This window comes from Callorhinchus milii, unplaced genomic scaffold (assembly GCF_018977255.1).
Source record: "Callorhinchus milii isolate IMCB2004 unplaced genomic scaffold, IMCB_Cmil_1.0 Scaffold2, whole genome shotgun sequence".
NCBI lineage: Eukaryota > Metazoa > Chordata > Chondrichthyes > Chimaeriformes > Callorhinchidae > Callorhinchus > Callorhinchus milii.
The window spans coordinates 91,460,602-91,481,352 of NW_024704743.1; the positions used below are offsets into that span (position 1 = coordinate 91,460,602).

Sequence of the window (20,751 nt, forward strand, 5' to 3'; positions counted from 1 at the left end):
CCCTTCCCTCCCCTCACCCTGACCATTTCCCCTCTGCTCGGGTCCTGACCCAACTGTACAGCGCCTTGGGACGTCCTCCATGTGAAAGGCGCTCAATAAATGGAATCTTGTTGTTGTTGTTATATACTGAACAACTTTTCATAAAGACAAAAACTTCCTTTAATAAAAGTTGGGTTTCTGCACACAGTATTTTGTTAATCTGAGAGTAGTTTATTCCAAGGGAACAGACTGACATTTTGTGGATTCATATATCTTTTGATTAATTCATTTTCTTGTATCTGAAAAGCACAATTGGGACACATAAAGAAAAGAATAGAATCTAAGTGCAAGAATCCAGCTGTGAAATCTATATGTTGTTAGGGGTTTGGTCATATCCTTGTATTTTTTGTAGTCACTCAGCAGTAGATTAAAGGCAATTCTTTCACCATTACAAGAAGCAACAAACTCTTGGAACAGTAAATTCCACTAGAATAATGAGACTCTCTTATCTTAAGAGTTACTGAACGGTTTTCTAAAACCAATTTGACAAATGGAAATCACTAGAAAGAGACTTTGGATTACGTGCATGTATGAGTGAAGATTATTATGAGTAGGTTACTGCCGATAGACTGAAAGGTCACAATTTGATTTGTTTGTTTGGCTGTCACAATATTTACACAGACTATGTATCTTCCTGAAGGAAGAACCTTTATTTTGGATCATGACATGCATAATTTTGCTAAGTTATCAAAGTAAAGGCAATTCTTTTCGACATGAAAGTTCTGCCCATAATCACACCATAACGGCTGAAGAGCAAGGAAATGCTAATATTCCCAATTCTTCAAAGGACTACAAAGACTTTGGGCAAATACTGGTACCAGCAGCATTGCACATGAACATAAATTGTCCACAGCAGTAAAGAGTCTTTCAAGTCTCTAACAATGTTAATGAACATTGAGCAGCTTTCAAAGTGGATTTACTGCTTATTTTGCCCTTGTCACAACTGACTTATATGACGTTCAGACTCACAGTGCTCCTGCTATTCTAGTTTTTTTCACACACCTTTTTGATAGGATAACGGTTGGTTAATCAACCATGTTAATTGTACATATGCAAAACTAATGTTTCAGCTTTTAACAGAGTGTACTCGAGGTGTCGATTCAATTACCCTCACTGTGAATTTTAAAACAATGGGCGTAAATGTGCAACTTTTGAAGTGCTCAATATGGTTAACTGTTCCCACTGCTAATTATCACAAGTTCAGAACTTGAGACTGTTTGCTGTTTAATACTATAAATGGCCCTGGGTTGCTCATCTTTCAAATTAGAATTGACAACTTTTTTATTTTGAAGCGAACATTTTTGTATTTTATATTATAGCGACTGAAGCAGCTTCTAATGTTTTTGTTTGATAGTTATGCTCTTGGATTGATCTGCTGAAGAGCAGTAAAAAACATGTTCTCCCCAGACAATTTTTCTTTACCCGACCGGATGGCCAAAGCCTCGGGCTTGAGGGAAATTTTTTAATCTCTTGGGGCAGAGCGTGAATTTAACCACTCTTTGGCACTTCAAGTCTGGAAGATAAATATTAAAGAAAAAAAATTATAAACCGTTCCAGAGGTTACAGTGTAAAGTATACAAATCCTCACTTCAAAATACTCAAAATGGGGGGAATGGGAGAAAAAACGTCAGTGAATGCAGTGGTTTATTGTTAAATAATGTGATTGTGCTCATCATTAGTACATCAAATGCTAAGAAGTTGTACCGCTCAATGTTACTCACTAATCTTTTGTTGAAGGGAGCGATTCTCACAGATGTCTTTCTCAAGGATCATGGTCAGGAATTCTATAACATGCTGCACCACAGATCTATGCCTATGATTTCACACCGATCCTGAGCTCAACGTACATTGTACGTAATTGTGTGGTTGCTGCTCTGGGTTTAGCACAATGAGAAACCTGTGCAGTGTCACTGAAATCTGTGAGCGTTTCGCTCACAAAATACAGTCAATCCACTTTACAGTATATCCTGTGAAGCGTTTGGAGAAGACTTGACAACATGATAAGAATCTATATCAAATATCAAATTATTATTATTATTATTAAATGGGAAAGTCAATGAAAATGCAAAAAAAAGTCTATGTAAACTCTTGGTTTGAATGTGGCCAGTACTTTGCTTTCGGGACATTTCTCAGCTGAGAAACGACTCAAAATGTCTGACGTAAGGTTTCAAAGCCAAAAGGTCAGCCATGCAATGTCTGTGCAGCCTTCCGGTTTTCAATGTATTGCAATTTCAATCGCAATCCGGAAGTCAGAATTAGCGCAGTGACTTGGGGTTTGCAAATACCGTGTTTTCAACCTTCTTGTCGTTTAGCGTCACCAATTGCAATCTTGTCCTAGGATACAAAGTTCTTTCCCATATATAGGTGGAAACCAATCAATTTCAGTCTCCAACTCACAAAGTTTACACACACGTCAGTGTGATCACAGCAGTAATGTTTGTACTGTGCATAAATAAATGAGATGAAGTTAAGTCCGTATGTTGAGTCAGTTCTGCAGGTTACAGATGTGCTACACAAAAATGCTGAAATAAACAGCAGAAATCATTGAAGGAAAGGATAAACACCCAAACATTACAAAAAGAAACTCAAAATCTGCCATATTATAAATGATGACATATCTTAAACGCATGATAAATCAAATGTACACAGAAAAAAGATGCATATTTGCTTGAGCGATAAACTGGGCTTTCCATTTAAAAATGTCCAACTTCTGGGTCATCAAGTCACTAACATCAGGTTCTGCACACTGTACATGGATGCATACTCCACCTCACTGAGTCAGTTCGGAAACCTCCTACCCCGTCCTCCCTGCCCTCCATCCCTCCTGAACCCAACCCCCTGCTCGGGTTCAAATCCCTGACCATCCAGCACCTTGGGATGTCCTCCTGATGTGAAAGGCGCTATACAAATGTAATTTGTTGTTGTTGTTGATATTATGCTGGAAGCTGACATTACTTTGTGAAGGGAGTGACACAGCAGTGTGAGCTAATGGACTCAGACCACTGTGTTTTCAGCTTGGAAAGAAGAATGATTATCCTGGAAAATACACAGTCACTACAGTTCAAAGTAAATACCGGGAAGCGCTTTGAGATTTCCTCCTAACATGAAAGATGCTATATCAAGTGGAAGGATTATTATTATTATACCACAAATAAAAATAAAACCCTAAAAGAACTGCATTTTAAAAATGTATCCTTTAATTATGACAACAGATATCTTTGATAAGAAGTCGATTTAATTTCGTTATTACCAGAGATGGGACAAAAATAACTAGTTATTTCCTGTGCGTGAATTTCACATTCATGCTGACAGCTTTGATGGAAGACGTATTTATATGAAATGTACTTTTGAACAAACCTAGGGCAATCTAAGTACGATTTTCAATGATAAGAACTTGGTGAACAGCATCTTTACAATACGCTATGAATAAAAATCTCTCAGAATATATTGATTGGAATGACTTGGCAATGATGATACTTACCCATACAGGGCACACAATGGTCTTTTGGTTCCAGATTTTGGCCTGTAAGGCTTGGGTTCACCAGCCATATTGATATCTGAAAAAGAAAAAAATCAATCGTCTTAGTGAATGCGGAATATCAAATTATAGTCTTGAAAAAGTGTTGTCCACATACCTCATTCATACGCTTTGTTGATCTCCCAATACAAAGACCACATAGGCACTGCATACATCAGTATTGAAAGCAAACTCATATCCATCCAAAACCTAAATTATATCAAATGCCGGGTGTAAAGCAGTGACAGCTGATCCACTCCCACACAATGCCTCTGCTGCCACCAGCTCCTGTTACATTTAGGTCCCATTCATTGCTAAGCTACTCATACGGATTTCCTGCTACTTCATCCTCAGCTAAATAAATCAGTTAACGAATATTTTATGCCTGCGAGTTGATCTCCTTCAACTGTTTCCATTTGGAGCCATTTCTATTTTACGGATTTCCACTACCATAATACTCCAGAATCTGTCCACCGTTTGAGCCTTTTATTCCAAATAAGGAAAAGAAAACAAGCAAATCTGTCAAACAAGAATTCATGCTGACACTGTAAGAGGATTAAGGATAGACTGTAGCCCATTCATCGGCTTTTCCTCATGACTATAAGTTTGTAGAATGGTTGTCACAAGGCGAGATTCGCCAGCCGGAATTCTTGTATAAATTGTAAACTTTAATTTGAAAAATTTCGATTACAGAATTCGTAGTCAATGAATCCAAAGTCTATCAAGTCCAAATAAAATGACGCAGAAAATAGCGTACAGAGAGAAATTCCCCTGGAAAAACTTCTCCAGATAAATCTATAATCTTAGACTGAACAAATCTGGATGGCTCAGAGCAGAGACTTCCTGGGATCCCTTTCCCTCATGTCAACTTAAGGTTTGCACCTTTACAAAATGCCAGTCTTAAGGGTTTCTATTGAGGAGCCATTTAATGGAGATTTACTCTTCAAAGGCAGGAATGGATTTGAAAGAAATCCAGTGAGACACATAAGACTGTTTCTGCTTAACACTGAAAGTGATCCCCCAAAGCTAATTCCCTCTACAATGCATTCCAGACACTTCATATGCACAGCGGGTCAATCAGCAGCTGAATGGGAAAGATAAGTTTGCTAACCTTTCTGGACGTTTCATAGTTTAAGGCAAGGGAGGCTGTTCCACCCATCCTCTCTGCCTTGGTGCTCACTCCTCCACTGGAGCCATCTACTCAAATTCTGTTCCCACTGCTATTTCCTTGTATCCTTTAATAGTATTAATTTTGCTCAAGTATTTAGCCAGTTACCATGGAATCGGCTTCAACAGCCATTTCAAAATATTTGTTTAATTTCAGATATCTAACATTCACTGTCTTGCTTTTCATCTGTACCTGGTATTCATTTACAATTATGTAATTCAAAGGTTAGATCAATAATAATAATCCTTGCTTTTAATATAACAGCTCATCAAGTTATTGAACTGTCTCAACGTGCTTCACAGAATCCAATGCAAAGTGCAGTGACTGTGTGTATTTTGTATGCAAATACAGTAGCAAATTTGCCCAGACACAAACAACCATAAAGTGAATGACCAATTTTGATCAGGACACTGGGAGAAACTGCAATTTCTTTTCAAATTATTCCTTGGGATCTTAACTGTCCACCTGAACAGGCAGATGGGACCTCAGTTTAACATCTCATCTGAAGGACGACACATGCAACAATGTAGTGCTCCCCTAGCACTATACTGCACTGTCAGCCTTAACTATGAATTCCACAAAGTACGCAGTCTTTACAATGCACACTTTACAATATATTCTATGAAGCGCTTTGAGACGTCTAAATTACATGATAAGGCCTTATATCAAATGCAAGGATTATAATTATTATAATTCAAAGCTCTGCTGTGTGGCTTGAATCCATAATCTTCTGACTCAGAGGCAAGAGTGCTAAAAACTGAGCCAGGCTGACACTTAAATGAATACCTTTAGAAATTGCTTGGCAGGGTGAATTATGAATCCTTACTTCAGAATACATTCACTTCACTGAGGTTACAAAAAACAACTCGGCTCTGGTTCTGTAATTCAAAAACAGCATATTTCACTCCTGTGTACGTGAGGCTGCCAGCACTGATTAAAACATTACAGCTGAATAGGATGTTATAACAGCACCTGATTTAGTAACCCAGAATAATCATTACAACCTCATCTAGTTTAGGGACAGCTCTTAAATCTCACACCAGTTTAAAAAAAACATTCATCTTGGCCAACAACAGGATTGAATCAGAGATACAAGAAAGGATTGATTTCAGGTTTTCTTATCACCCTTTCTCACTCTGCCTTCATCTCTCTCCCTTGTCCTTCCTTCTGTTTTATTCCAGATAAAATGGTAATTGAGAGGCCATCAAGATAAGTGGGGGATTTAATGATTTTTATTGGAACAATTGTTATTACTTAAAGAAGAGATCTCCGGGGAAGGAATAACAGCTTCGGCAAAACAGACGATAAATAATTAACCTGAACAGCTTAAGGTGCATACATATAACTGGTGCACATAAAAAAGGACCACGTTTTAAAAATACAACTAAGGTACTCCTGTTTTACTATTGTTATTAAGAACATTCTTCCCCACTTGTACAATGATATTTACATCTGTTACAACAACCATAACAACAACCTGCATTTATATGCAGGATACTGACTTTGAGCGTTGCACAGTGGATGCCGAGCAAGGGAGAAGGAGAGGGGGAGGTGACAGTTGGTACCAGACGAAGAAGTAAGTCTTCAGATGGGATTAAAAGATACCCGTAAATAAAGTTTAAAGATAGATAAACTCATCAGTATTCAGTTACAATCTCCCAACATCTTTTCTATCCTGAAAAGACAAGATCCCAGACTTCTGGATAACAAAGCAATTTACACTTGAAATTTCAAGAGCCCTCAAATTGGCAAAGGAAAGCAAACACAAAGCGGTCTAATAACCTTCATCCTTTCCTCTCGTCTATATCCTCTAGTAGTCAAAGGTTTATTCGGCATTTCCATTCAACACCTTCTCACTTACTGACAATTTCCTCTTTCCCTTGATGATACTGTCTTACAATTCTCCTTCCTCATACACTAAACATTATTACTTTAAGTGACCCCTAGTGATGGGGTATAACATCAGTGTTACTCAGAGAGAATTTAAATCATAAGATTTATCCAACAGTTATTGGTATATTAGAGCAATATCGAACACCCAAGCAAAACGGCTTCCGAGACGGCACGTATATAGCCTTCAGAGCTAAGGAGTTTTACAAAGCATTGACCTCAGTCATACTCAAGAGAAACTAGAGAGGAGAGTAGCTCAGTTGTACTCGCGGAGTGCGCTCGATAAATTAAGTGTTCGGAGATGTTATCCTACGTGAAGGGCACTATATAAATGCAAGTTGTTGTTGTTGAGTGCTCGAGCAGTAACTTATGGGGACGCTCACATAGTCAAGCACTATGCTGTGACAGGCAATAACTGGAATGTTTTAATTTACAGCATGGTGCTTGTCTGCCAAGTGTAATGGTCATGTTACGTTGACAGAGCAAACTAGTCTTGAGACATTAGCTCCAAGATTGCATTATCCCCCCATTCTATCTGGCTACAATTGAATGCGTTTGTGTTGGTGTGACTGCTATAAGAAACCTGCATTGTTCACGTTGGGTGATTTGCCATACAAACACAGAAGGTGAACTGGAAAATAACTTCACATGCAATTTAATGATGTAAATCGGTCAAAATGAATATAATTAGAAGCACCTAGCTGAGCTGAATGAAGAGCAAACAGCAGAAAGTGATTCTCAGCCTAGATGCACATTACGCAAGAGAAAATGGTTGAAAAGCTTCTTTGTGGAAAAACTCAGGGAAACACATGTGAAAGAGCTAAGGCCTGAGGCCAGAATATTTAGAACACACGTTACCTTTCCTGATTTGTTAGATACTCAAGCTGTGTGGCTGTATGGCTCAAACAAGCAATTTATTTAGAATTTATGTGAGGACCTGTGTGTTAATCTACAGTGTCAGGCCCCCACCCCCCTCAGAGCCATGTCATGTCAATAACTTTTAAATTAACAACAATGCTAAAAAAAATTGCCACCGGCATTTTTCATACCCATTGAAAATTCAGGAAGAATCAGCCAGCGCTTAATGCCCAAGTGTAATACAGAGGGAAGGTACATCAGTCAAGTAGGAAAGTAAACATATCTGCTCAAGGAATATTCAGCAGCCACAGAACAAGTAACTCCACAGTAATTCTGTTTTGCTGAAGGTACCGGTTATTAGAATCTGATAACTACTAATAACAGCTGATAACAGCCACAAGAACAGCTGTGGCTAGATCCTGAATTAAGTATATTTTAAATGCTCAGCATAGTGAATTTGTGGCTTATACCAAACACACAATTATGGCTAATTTACATAAGCGAAGATTGCTTTCTCAAAGGTTTGAAAATGTCTTAAGACTGTAGGTACGGTCACCTCCCCTTCTCCCATGCTAGCCATCCAATCCCATCACTGTACAGCACTCTGAGATACTATCCTACATGAAGGATGCTATACAAATGCAAGTTGTTGTTGAAAATGGAAGCCTTTGGCTAATATATATATATATATATAGTATATATCTCAAACAGCTTTGTCTAACTAGATGTTAGATGTTTGTATCTGCAGGCTAAAGAAAAAGTTTAAAAAATAAAACATAAATGCTGGGAAATGTATAGTTATGATCAAAGCAAAACCGACTGGTTTGGAGAAGTTCCAGTACTAATGAAGGAGTCATAACCCAAAAAACGTCAACCCATCATTTTCCTTCAGGGGCTGACGCATGAGCTGTGCACTTCCACCACTTACTGTTTTCAGCTATATTTCAATTTTGTTTCCACATTCACCAAACGCTCTGAATAAAACCGGATACAATAATAATAATCATTGCATTTGATACGGCACCAGGTCGTGTCATTGAGATGTCTCAAATGCTTGATATTTTGTACAGCCTTCTGCATATCGTATGCCCATGACATACACACAGATTGCTTCATGAAAAATTGAACAGAAAAGAAGATAGGTATTAGTTGAAGAAGTCATGTGAGAGAGAGAGAGAGAGAGAGAGAGGGGGCAGTGCTGGATTCTTTAAATGTTTTCTCATTGGTGAGAAGGATCACAATGGGTTTCTTCACTTGTGTACATTTCTAGTTTCTACTGAGCGTATATACGAATGCTAAAACACGTGACCTGATAGTGCTGTCCAATACAGCCTTCAACAGGCCAGTCAGATCTTTGAGACCCGTTGTTCACCATTCAATATTGCTTTATTTTGTGGGATGATGATGATGGACAGGCTTGTGAGCTTGGGCTGACTATCAGGTTGTTACTTGAGGCTGCATAAATGAGATCACTGTGACCAGTTGAATTATTAGCAATGGCATAACTGGCTGAATTCTTTACATACCAGTCAGAGTGTGTACGATTTCGATTTCCAGATATACTATTGCTGATTTCCATATGGTAAACAGGATAATAAACCTAATGTCTCCACCACTCCGAGAGCAATATAGGCTATAAGAAACCAGGCGACACTGTACAATTTGTTTCTATCACAAATCAACTCCTTAATTACGAATAAAACCTCAAGGTAACATGCACAAAATTACTATAAAATGTTTCTTATTACGAACATTTCCTTTGATATTTAATTAAGGCTGTGATGGTTACCTCAATACTGGATCTCCTATACATTTAGCTTTAGTGAAACCTTCAGGAAGGATCTTTCAGAGACAAACTCGCAAGATTGGTTTGAGTGAAAAAGGCCCTTTGGTTCATCTTATCTCAGCCTTCCAGAACCTCATTCTATCATCTTCCCATCACAGCATCAAGCTGTTTATCAATGACTCCAATGTTTTGGCCTCAACCACTCTTCCTGGGAACCTGTCCCAGTCAATAATTATAAAACACATAAAGAAATACTTCCTGGTGTCTGTTCTGAACTTGACCTTTGATACAAAAATACCCAGAAAGGTAAGAGGGCAAAGGACCCGCAGACCCAACAAGCCTACTCTGGGATAAGAACATTATTGGTTTCTGTGGGTTAAGTTATCAGCCCATGTGTAAACTTTGCAGGTTGGATTTTGCAATTCATAATCAATGAAAAGGATTCCAGGTAATTTGGTAATCTTTTATATTGTTGGTTAATTACAAAACTAAGTGTACCTATATACTTTTGCACATGATTTAAACCAGCACCATAATCTCTGCATATGCGTTGTTAGCCCATCTTGCAAATTAAACGCCAGTGAAATAACAACAATAATATTCTTAATAATAATTACTTAATTTTCCTTTCACATCAGGAGGACATCACAGGATATACTGTAATGTGTAGTGAATGTGTATTTTTTTGTAGGTAAACAATAACTTGTGCTCCATGCGACATTGGCTTGCCTTAGAGCCGTGGGGGCCAACAAAACAAATGTTTCTTGATTGAATATTTCTTGATTTGTGGCATGCTATGCTATTTTGTTATTTGTATTATTATTTTGTTGGTCAATCAAAGTATTGCCTACCACTGCCTTAGAGAGAAGAATGATGAGCAACAGTTGAAGTGCTTTGGTTTCAGATGAAGAGGGTGAAATTCCGTGCAGTTGCAAACACTTCCCAAAGATGGTTTGAACTGAAGAGTGAACACAAGTAGCATTAAGAGCTTTAATAGTGAACAATATTGAATACTTGCATAGGAACGGATTTCTACTGCATTAATGTCATGCATAACAACAAATTATCTATTTGACCCCAACAGTACCCTGTTCGTGGGATTTCCATTTTATAGGATCCATCTGTGATACCAAAGATTGTGCAGGTGCTGTGAAACACTGCACAACACAGCCATTAGCAGGGTTTCATCTGGATGTTGTTGGAAGACTTTGCTTGTAACATTCAGATGGATTAGAAATCAGAAGAGGATAAAGCTGATGGCTGGAGACCCATGTGGTTACAACTCACTTTTAATAACATTCTTTCAGCATCTTGTTCCTGGTATGCCTAACATTGTGATTGCCTGTTTAAAACCCGAGAGATCAATCAGCACTATGTAAATAATTTGTCATAAAACACATAATAATAACTATCTCTTCATAAAAGAGTCATCATATTCTATTAGTTATTGCAGCACAACTGTTTAGTACAGTATTGAGCACTGGGGATTAAGTGATTATATGCTGTGGTATTGCACTTTGAGGCTGTACTCTTTCTCTAGATGAACCAGGCAGACCTGTGGTGGAAGACAAAAAAAGAGACACATAAGCAGTGCGTACATTCTACTAGGCATAGGTATCATCTCTTTTATGAATGAGTCTATCTATGTATCACAATGAGCACGATATAATGCACATAGCTAATACACATCATAAACCATAGCATGCAACATCAGAGCAGATGTATTGTGGAAATAGATGTGTCAAAATCTGTTTACATGAAAGGAATTAAGAGGAATCACACACGTACCATCAACGGTGCTGTATACTGTAGGTCACACTCTGATAACCTCTCCACACTGCTGCACGGCTGTTATAGCAGTTAGGCTCTTCTTTTGCTGTTGTCCACCTGTTGCACATTGATTAGGATCACATACATAATTCAATTACTTACCTCACTCCAATCTAGCCCAAACCAAATGACTTTGTGAACACACTTTCTTATATAATACTCTCAAGTATTTACACACTTTATGTTAGGTTAACTGGTCTATCATTTCCAGGTTCTTATCTCACTACTTTTCTGAAATAATTGCTGAAATTCTCTATCCTCCAGTCATCAGGAATACATTAATTTACATAGAATGTACAGTGTGGAAACAGGTCATTTGGCCCAACTAATCTATGTCGCTCTTTATACTCCACATGAGTTTCTACTCGCTCATTATTCGCCTTTGTTTCCCTTTCCCTCATGTGTACATCTAGCTTCCTCTTACTGATATAAGACCAATACTTAGAGGCATAATACTTATAGGACTTCTACAATTATTAACCAGCACTTCACCCATTTCCTCAAGGATCCAAATGCATCTCCTGCCTAATCTAGTTGCCATGTAACCATTTCAGGGCTTATTCTTCACCCATTCTAACTCAATGGAGGAGAAACTTTTTGGGTTTCTTCATACACACGTCCTACTTATATCTAATGCTGTTTAAGATCCCTGAGCTAAAATGACCAGATCTGGAGTTTGGCCACAGTTTTCAGTTGGGAAAAAATATGAAAAATCCACTTAACTGAAACATTTTGACCTTTAATGAGTCGTTCACTCCTGGCTTTCTGATAAAAAATGCATTGTGACAACTAGAGAAAATCAGACTTATTCAGATATTATGGAAAGTAAATCAGAATCTGAGCAAACAAGCATGTATTTCAGGCCATCTTTGCCAAGCTGCAATTCGTGTTTTACAATGGAAAAAATTGAAGTATTTGTTTCGGTCACCACATTACCTTTCTCTAATGAAATGTAAATTCTTCACCTTGGCTCCTTCCCAATAACCAGAAGCCGTACAATATTCGCTCTCACTCAGTTCTCAACCTATTCCAACTACTTCTGCTGTCCTTACAATTCCAGTTTCAAATCTCATTTTTAAATTGCATGTGAGATGCTGAGCACTGCCAACCTGTTCTGAATCTACTGCCAGATTTCATTCTACATTACTCTGAATCTGGTGAGCTCACTATTCATTTCAATCAAAATGATCACGCTGCGACAGACCAAGCACAGTCATACAGATGGATGGGTTGCGCAAAAGTTTGAATAAAACAAGCACACTGAGCTGCTCCCCCTGTTAATGCAGTTGGCAAATGCACTGGAAGTTATGGAACTCATCCAAACAGTCCAGGAAATGATTTGAATCTAAGGGGTGGGTTGTAAGACTCATTGGATAAAACAAAGAGCTTCACAGGATTTTACTGACTGTGTATTTGTAGGCAAACAATAACAAACCAATTTGCACATAGTAATGTCCCACAAACAGCCATGCCTGATACTCCTGGAGAACCACACCCAGCATGACATAGCCTTCATAAGGCAGGAGAATGCATCGGAGAGGAGAATTAGAGAATCAAATTCTGAGCCCTGAGGATTTGAGAGAAATAATCAACATGATAACTCTTATTAAACTGCATACAAGCAACTACAGATCTCTTTTGAAAAATACACTGGAAGAGGGGAGGAGGAGGGAACGGCAAGGTTTTATCCCTATTTAAATAGGGGTTAATTTTGCCCAAAAGTGTGTGGAGAGGTATTAGCCGGTAAGTGCTGTACTATATGTTGTGAGGTCAGCATGCAGTGCTAATGAAGTTCATTTGCCATGGTGCATCATCTTTTTATTTTGACTATTACTAACGATCCTCAGTGTTATGCTGAACCCTGGAGCTGGTGCTTTATTGACCAATTAGAATTCCGAATAGTCTGTCGCCCACGTGGTTATTAACACCATGTTTTCAGTGATAGAGTCAAGTCTGCTTAATGTTATACTCAGTCGGACCAGACAAAATATAATTTTTAAATTATATGTACTGTGATAATAGGGGAACATCCCTTATAAAAACTCGTAAAATACTGTACTGTAACAGCCTCTTCTCATTGGACCATCTGGCTATCCATCAACCCATCTCTTGTTCTCAATGGACCATCCACCTGTCTCTTTATTCTGGGTTCCTGGTGCTGTAGTGACCCTTGTATAACATTATCCAATCTCTGTTAATCGGGACGGCAAATTTGCATAACATTAGACAAATTATAACATTAGACGGCTACAACAAATGCGCAAACTCAAATGTGTACAAAACATACCAAGCACAGCCAGGACCAACTGCCATTAAAACATTATTTGGATTATAACCATAGGCGACTTAATATTATGTGAACTCAACTGTACTCAGCAGAGGGACCCTCTCGGTGCAGTGACCCAATCCGAGTTCTGTGGACCAATCTGACAGACAAACGGCTGGATTGACTGGACAACCTCTCGGGCTACTCTGGCTGATGTGTCACCTTCTTGTATATTCCCACGGAAAACATTTCAACACCAAACTGACAGTCTTCTGGCTGGTGAGAGACTGAAGAAACAGGAGAAGTTCTCTCTTCCCTAAGGATCTACATAGGATGATTTTGTTTTTCTGGAATGTTCTTGACACACAAGTTTCATCAGGTTTAGATTTATAAAGGCTGCACATGTAATCACACCACTTGTACATGCTGCCAAACAAACTGTCACAGCTAAGAAAAAGAGAGACAGGAGAAAGAGGAGATTTTTACAGAACTTTTATTCCAATGACATCTCCACAAGATATGTTGCTGGGTATCTGCATGAATATTGAGGTCCAATATGTGGGATTTCTAACAGGATTCCTCAATAAGGTTGTGCAAATAGTTCATGCCATCCTGTGCCTTACAAAATAATATAAATAATCCTTGCATTTGATATAGCACTTTTCACGTCTTCTCGACGTCTCAAAGCGCTTCACAGAATAGACTGTAAAGTGAATTGACCGTATATTTGTGGGCGAAACATAGCAGCCAATTGCGCACAGCAGTGTCCCACAAACAATTGTGGATTGAAAATGACCAATTTATTATTGTTTTGTTTTTTGGAGGGATTATTATTAGACGTGTGGAGTAAGGAAACTTGCCCAAGGTTTCGCCCTGACCTGCCTGGAATTGAACCCAGGTGTCTCGCTTGCAAAGCGAGTGCTCTAACCACTGAGCTACAGGACTCCACGGGATTAGGTAAACAACAACAACAACAAGATTACATTTGTATAGCGCCTTTCACGTCCCAAGGTGCTGGACAGTGTACAGCATTTCAGAACCCTAGCTTGGGTTGGTGGGGGGAACGGGGTGCACCTTTCAGGAAGAGAGGCACATTCCATTCCACACTGGGAAATTTCTATATGTTGGTGGCAATATTTATGTGGAACACTCGGTCCAACATGATAATGGGTTTCCTCATGTGTCAAGATATCTGGCTGACCCCAGGGATATGCTTTCCGATAACCGGAAATACTTCAGGGGCACTCATGGGAACTCTACTCCAACAAAATTTATATCTGGAGTGGAAGCACTCCGGGACGCTATCCCGCATGAATGGCACTATATAAATGCAAGGTGTTGTTGTTGCAAGCCCGTGGAATCTGATTGAGAGCGAGCCGATTGCTTCCTCCATTGCCTGACTGCTTGTGGGGGAATCCCTGCAGCTGTACAGTGGGCGCAGTGCAACATCTGTGCGCCACTTGGCATTAAGAGATGTATAGAGCGTTCAATAACATGTCTGTTGCAAATTTGGGATTTATTAAGGAATCCTTTAGAAACCCCACATTTTAGACCAAAATGTGTTACCATTTGTGTAATCTAGTACTACATTAAATTGAACATATAATTGTAAATGCTGCTCTAGGCTACTGCAATTAACAGTAACATTCTAAAAGTCTTGATAGAACAACACCAAGTATATATTTTTGTGCATTTGCATTTTTTCACCATATCACCAGAGTCGCCTTCAGCACAGTCACCTTCAGCAGAGTCACCTTCAGCACAGTCACCTTCAGCAGAGTCACCTTCAGCAGAGTCACCTTCAGTCCCACAGTGCCATTAAACAATGCTCTCACATCCCACTGGAGAATACTTTCAGCTCTCTCGAGGGGACTGAGCACGGTTCTGATGACACTTCTGTGCAATAAAAGGAGGACGGAGAAAGATCTCCTTTGTGAGAGCATGACATTCACCAGAGAGCATATTCTGCCATCACTCGGTCCTTTGAGGCTGCAAAATGTTTCGTACTTACGTCTACATGCAGATGGCTGAACACGTGTTGCACAGCAGTCTAGTGTATCTACCTGCTGTCATTAGTTCTGTTCTCTCTCCTGCATTAAAAAGTCACCCATTTCTGCATTGTGCCAATGTATTCTCTTACCCATGATAGCTTCCATGAGAGTGAGAGAGAGAGTGCTTCCCTTTACCAGAATGCACACAGAAGAGGTTATTCCTATATGGACTTTGTTGCCTCGCCCTCCAATTTCCTGATGGTTAATTCTGACAGTGAGAATGAAAAGGTGAGAATGAAAAGCATCTATGGAGACAGGATGGCAAGGTATTGCTTCAATCCTGCTTAGAGCACAGAGGAACTAAAGAACTAATTGTCAATAAAATATTGAATCTGACCTTAAGGGAATCCAGTTGGTAACTCACATTTCAAGACAGAAAGAGAAAAGTAAATACGTGTGTGTGTGTGTGTGTTGGGAAGCTGGGTGGGGGGGAGCAAATGCAAATCACTTAGCCGATTCAGTAAACTGTCAGGAATCACTATTTGGATGGTTATTGTTACTTTATGAAATAAAATTCTAATTAAAAAAAAGCTTCGCACAAAATCAGCTACAAGAAGTTTCAGACCTGTGTAATTTTACTGATCTCTGAGATGATTAGCTGCTTCAAAAGGAATCAGTGAATAAGAGCACAGATTATAAAAGTCGACAGTGAAACAGCTGTGCTGCCATCTAAGTGGAGGAATGTAAATTCTTAACAGTGCAGAATGATTGCAATGCTATCGGTGTCCTCAGTGGGATGTGCACTCTATTGCGGTTAAAATTTTGCTTCAAAAATCAGCCGCAGCTCTCACAATGCACATCACCATACTCCAGTCTATACTTCATGTGCTGCATGATGCATGATGTGAGGGATTATTGTTAACAGTTAAAGGTTGAAACCATTACTACACGTTTGTTGGGTAAATATTACAGATAATGGGCACAGTGTGTGCACTAAAGCGGTAACATTTCAGCACTACAAAAAAGTAAACAGAACATTATCACTGTGTGAAGCCATAACCATTTACATGTGCACTCTCTGCCTTCCCAAAACAGATAATACATGGGTGCTTCTTCTCTACTCTAGGTTTGTCATTCATACATACACTGAATTGTCGGCCGGATGAGAGAGGAGTAAAATCTTGCTGTGGCAAACCGTTAACAAAAGGCATGGAGAGGTTTCTTGGCAGGAGATGACTGTTCACTTGTTACAACAACAATTTGCATTTATGTAGCGTTCTTCACACAGGACAGCATCTCGGAGCACTTACCTGGTGTATGCTAGGTACACTGACCACATATTAGAAGTCTTAGAATATTTAAATAAATGCCTAGTCTAGAAACCCGATATTGAAGAAATGGTAAAAAATGTTGCTGAGGGGGCAGCATCACCCACACATCATATTCAATCCGCTCTATCTCCTCCCCCCACCCCCCACACACACCAATGACATTTATGAACACGGTCTTACTGAGGATAGGAACCTAGCCAGACTGATAGAGCTGACTTTCTCTTTTTAAACAGTTCACTTATGCACTACGCGAATGAATAGATCCCCTGATCTCAGCATTTTTTTTAAACAGTACAGTCATCAACGTATATAAGAGGAAATGTGATGCAAACATGATGGAGAAGGGAATACAAGGGTATGGGAGACAGAAGTGGGAGTAGTGTGGAGTATGAACACTGATATGGACTCGGGTCCGAACTATATATGTTTCCGTGCCGTTGCATTCTTTGTAATTCCAGGTTCCACCTTATTCCACATTTTTGCTAGAGATCGATTTGTGTCATTGACAAAATCCTTTCACCTGGCACACACTGCACTTCAGTTAACACCAGCAGCAATCTCCAGGCTGCAGTTGTATTTCTCTTCTTCTATGAACACTTGTAAAAGATTAGATGTCTATTCACGGTGTGAAATATTTTCTAAAACACCACAATGCCTACAACAATAATGATTTTGTGCAAAAACTATTAAAAAATGTGAAGATGAGCCTTGCTTTTACAATCCATTCAATCCCTTTCGTAACACTCTGAAATTTTTCAACGGTAAACTAGCCAATCTTCAATATGAGACTCTCCAGTCTTCATAAAACACTTCTCTTCTCAACACTCTTTTACTTCAAAACTGGATGATTTCTTTAGTTATTCAATAGACATTTTTATCTCCTGACTGACAAGTGCCTATTTTCCACTCACTCCTAGGCACACTCCTCTCTCAATGCTAATTTACCTCTCGGTATTCTTGGTTTCCTTCCTACAATAGTTGAGCAATTCATATTAATGCAGTACATTAAAGAGCTCTTCCATCACTCTTTTACAGCAACAAAACTGGGTATCCTTGTTACGGCACATTTTATTAAAACTTGTATATTATATAGATTTCTGCATTTAGACTGACAGCTAATTTTCTTGCATGACTATAAAGAGCTTGGAGCTTTATATTAGGAAAAAAATATAGGGTGAACACTTCCACGCTTTTGAGTTAAATACTGATTTTTTTTATCTTTCATGAGATGGATGAGAACTCTCATCTCCATCCCTCAAAATCTTCAGTCTGCAAAATGCATTCTTTGAAGCCATTTTGGTCTTGCAGATATTCTCCACAACAACAACAATTTTACATTTGTATATCACTTTTCATGTCGGTAGGATGTCTCAAAAGCACTTCTTGAACTCCACTAAGCTGCTTTAAGTATACATTTAAGGCTGGCTGCTATTTTGAGCATGTAACCAAGCAAATATTTTGCAGTAATAGTCATGTAGTAACACAACAAATACTGGGATTAGTTTTTCCAGTCGGTTTACTAGAGCAGTGTGGATTTGATCATCATATGCAAAAATTGGCGTAGCCATTTGAGCACATTGCTGATGCATAATCGACTGACATGTTTGCCTACATAGTCACTACATTTGACAGTGATTTCTTGTGAAGAACTTAAAGGCATTTCGATGTGATAAGGAACTATAAAAATGCAAAGTTTTCCTTCTCATTCTTTCTTAAAACACTGCCATTAATCAGCAAAGTAAAGTTACCAACAGCCGATGAATAATACATACCAATAAATAATGCACCGCAAGCCACTATCCTGCATGTAGGGTGTATAAATGCAAGTTGTTGTTGTTGTTGTACTCTGTTCACCATCAGAGACGAGCAAATTTACCAACAAGTGTGAGAACGATCACCATTTTGGCACAATTCTTTGACAGATGCGAAAACCACTAAAATTCGAAAATCATTCCATCTTTTTCAGCAGTTTCCATCCATCTGCGCTTTCCATAGTGAGTGATAAAACCATTCAAATATTGAAACTAAGAAAGTAAAGCGGTGGAACTGCCTCATTAAAACAGATGATGTGGTGTGCCCCATGTTGTGGAACCCTGATTTACAGTGACAACAGGGTCCATTTTAATTGAACATTTTGGTTGACTTAACATCAGCGCTAAATTCAGCACCACTTTGCAAAATGGTCTCATGCTCACTCTGGTGCAGGGGTAGGGCACTGCTCAGCAACAAAACACTGCAGCTTCCGACCGACCCAAAGTTACTGAAGCCATTGACAAAGGCTGACAATATAGCATCACTGAGACAAAGAGACCGCTGGTATTTATTTAGATTTCGACCCTTGGCGTTTATTGCGTAAAATACGCAGACATGTTTTCAACAAATTTTAAAAATAATTCAGTGGTATTTAGAGCTGTGCCTACTCAACATTTTTTTTACACACGCACATGCATAGCTATTTATATTTCATCACCAACTATTATTCTAAATTCCCACATTCCCACCTTCCCTTATTGTGCACTGCTTGTGTAACACTGTGAAAGAACACAGAAGGGGAGGAGAGTTGGGATCTTTAAATCATTCCTCCCGTTCTCTCCCCACCCCATCATGTATTAACTTAACCCTTGTAACCAAAGAAGGTCCCGAGAACGTATGTACAGTAAACACGTACGCATCAGGGCGCTTTCTGAAAGCAGCAACTGCGCCTTATCAGGGTGTGTGTAGGTGCGCACATGGATGTGGTGTACACAGGGGTGATTCCCGACTCTGTTAAAGGGAGCATCCCAAAACATGTGAGCACAACCTCTGTGCAGGGAAGGAATGTATCGTAAACAACTGAATGTTTTTTCTATTGGGAGAAAAGAAAAAAAATTGTGACAGAAGATGTAGTGTTGTTTTAGATTTCTGTTGTACTAAATATTGTATCTATAAATAAATATATATTTTCAAAAAAAGTTAATTTAATCCTGCTTCCATTCTACATCTCTTTTGATAACCTCCATCATTGGCATGCCACCAGATGCCGTACAAAGCCACTTATTTACGCTGTTTTTAAAAATCCCCACAACTACGATGTATTGAATTTGCTCTACCTCGTCTTCCACTGAGCATATCCACATCTGAGTGACATGAATGAATGGCAACTGTGCTCATTGTGGAGGAAAGCTTGACTTGGATTACCGAACTAATACTCTCCCCCCCCCACCCATACTCTACATCTGGCTAAGATATATGACACTTTGACACTAGATATTACATGAAGGAAGGAGCTGCTCACTGGGCATGGACTTTAGTGGACACGAATGAGCAGACTATCTATCTGTTTTTAACCAACCAAATCTGCAAGCCTGGTTCAACTCCAGGGACAGCTCCCTGCCAGCATCGGACTAAGAACAGAGACGTGCATCACGAACAAGGCTGCAGAACAAACCGCGAGAATACAACCTCTGATCCCAGCAACATCATCAAGAGAGCCCATTAATAAAATTACTCTTTCAAACAAATGAAGGTTTTTACCACTGCAACAATTGTGTCCAAGCTTGGGGGGAAACACACACATGTACATTGATAAATATTTTCATTAGTTTTAGCTGTTGTGATAGTCTTGTATTGTTTGGGTATTGCATTGGCTCTTACCTTCCACACAAACATTTCATCAATCTTAAATGGCTGTAAAAAGACTTTCTGTGAAAATGTTATAAAGCACTGGACATGATACATAAAGCATACAAAGTCATTGTATAGTCATTGCAATATTCACCAAATAAATTAAATATTACGCAATTAGAACACTTTTCATTTTGGTGCGCGAGTTTCCCATTGATTAATAATTGATGATACTGAAAACATTACAATGACAAATGTAAAGTATTGCAGATTTGCATTGCAAGTGCTGAGATCATTCCGTCCCTTTCTCTTTCTTCCAATTCACTCCAAGACTGGAACCCTGCCAGGAGCCGCAGTTTTAAATTTGTAGCCTTTCAAGTTACAGTTGCAAACCCTTATTTTTATCCCTGATTTATTCTGTACATAATTCACCCTTAAAATAAAACCACAGAACCGTAATGACGAAGAGCTC

General features: G+C 39.0%; 1 protein-coding gene across 6 annotated transcripts in view; it reads right to left on the reverse strand.

Annotated features, from left to right (window-relative positions):
* The window catches only part of LOC103180254 (RALY RNA binding protein like), a 198,928-nt gene that overhangs the window by 93,987 nt on the left and 84,190 nt on the right, over nt 1–20,751 (reverse strand). For 5 of the 6 annotated variants that reach the window (XM_007896016.2, XM_042332293.1, XM_007896006.2 and 2 more), the window contains exon 2: nt 3,521–3,596. In XM_007896016.2, the coding sequence (XP_007894207.1) occupies nt 3,521–3,596 (76 nt within the window). Of the gene's footprint in view, nt 1–3,520; nt 3,597–16,490; nt 16,505–20,751 lie in introns of those variants that run through there. The other variant, XM_042332295.1, reaches the window with a different exon arrangement.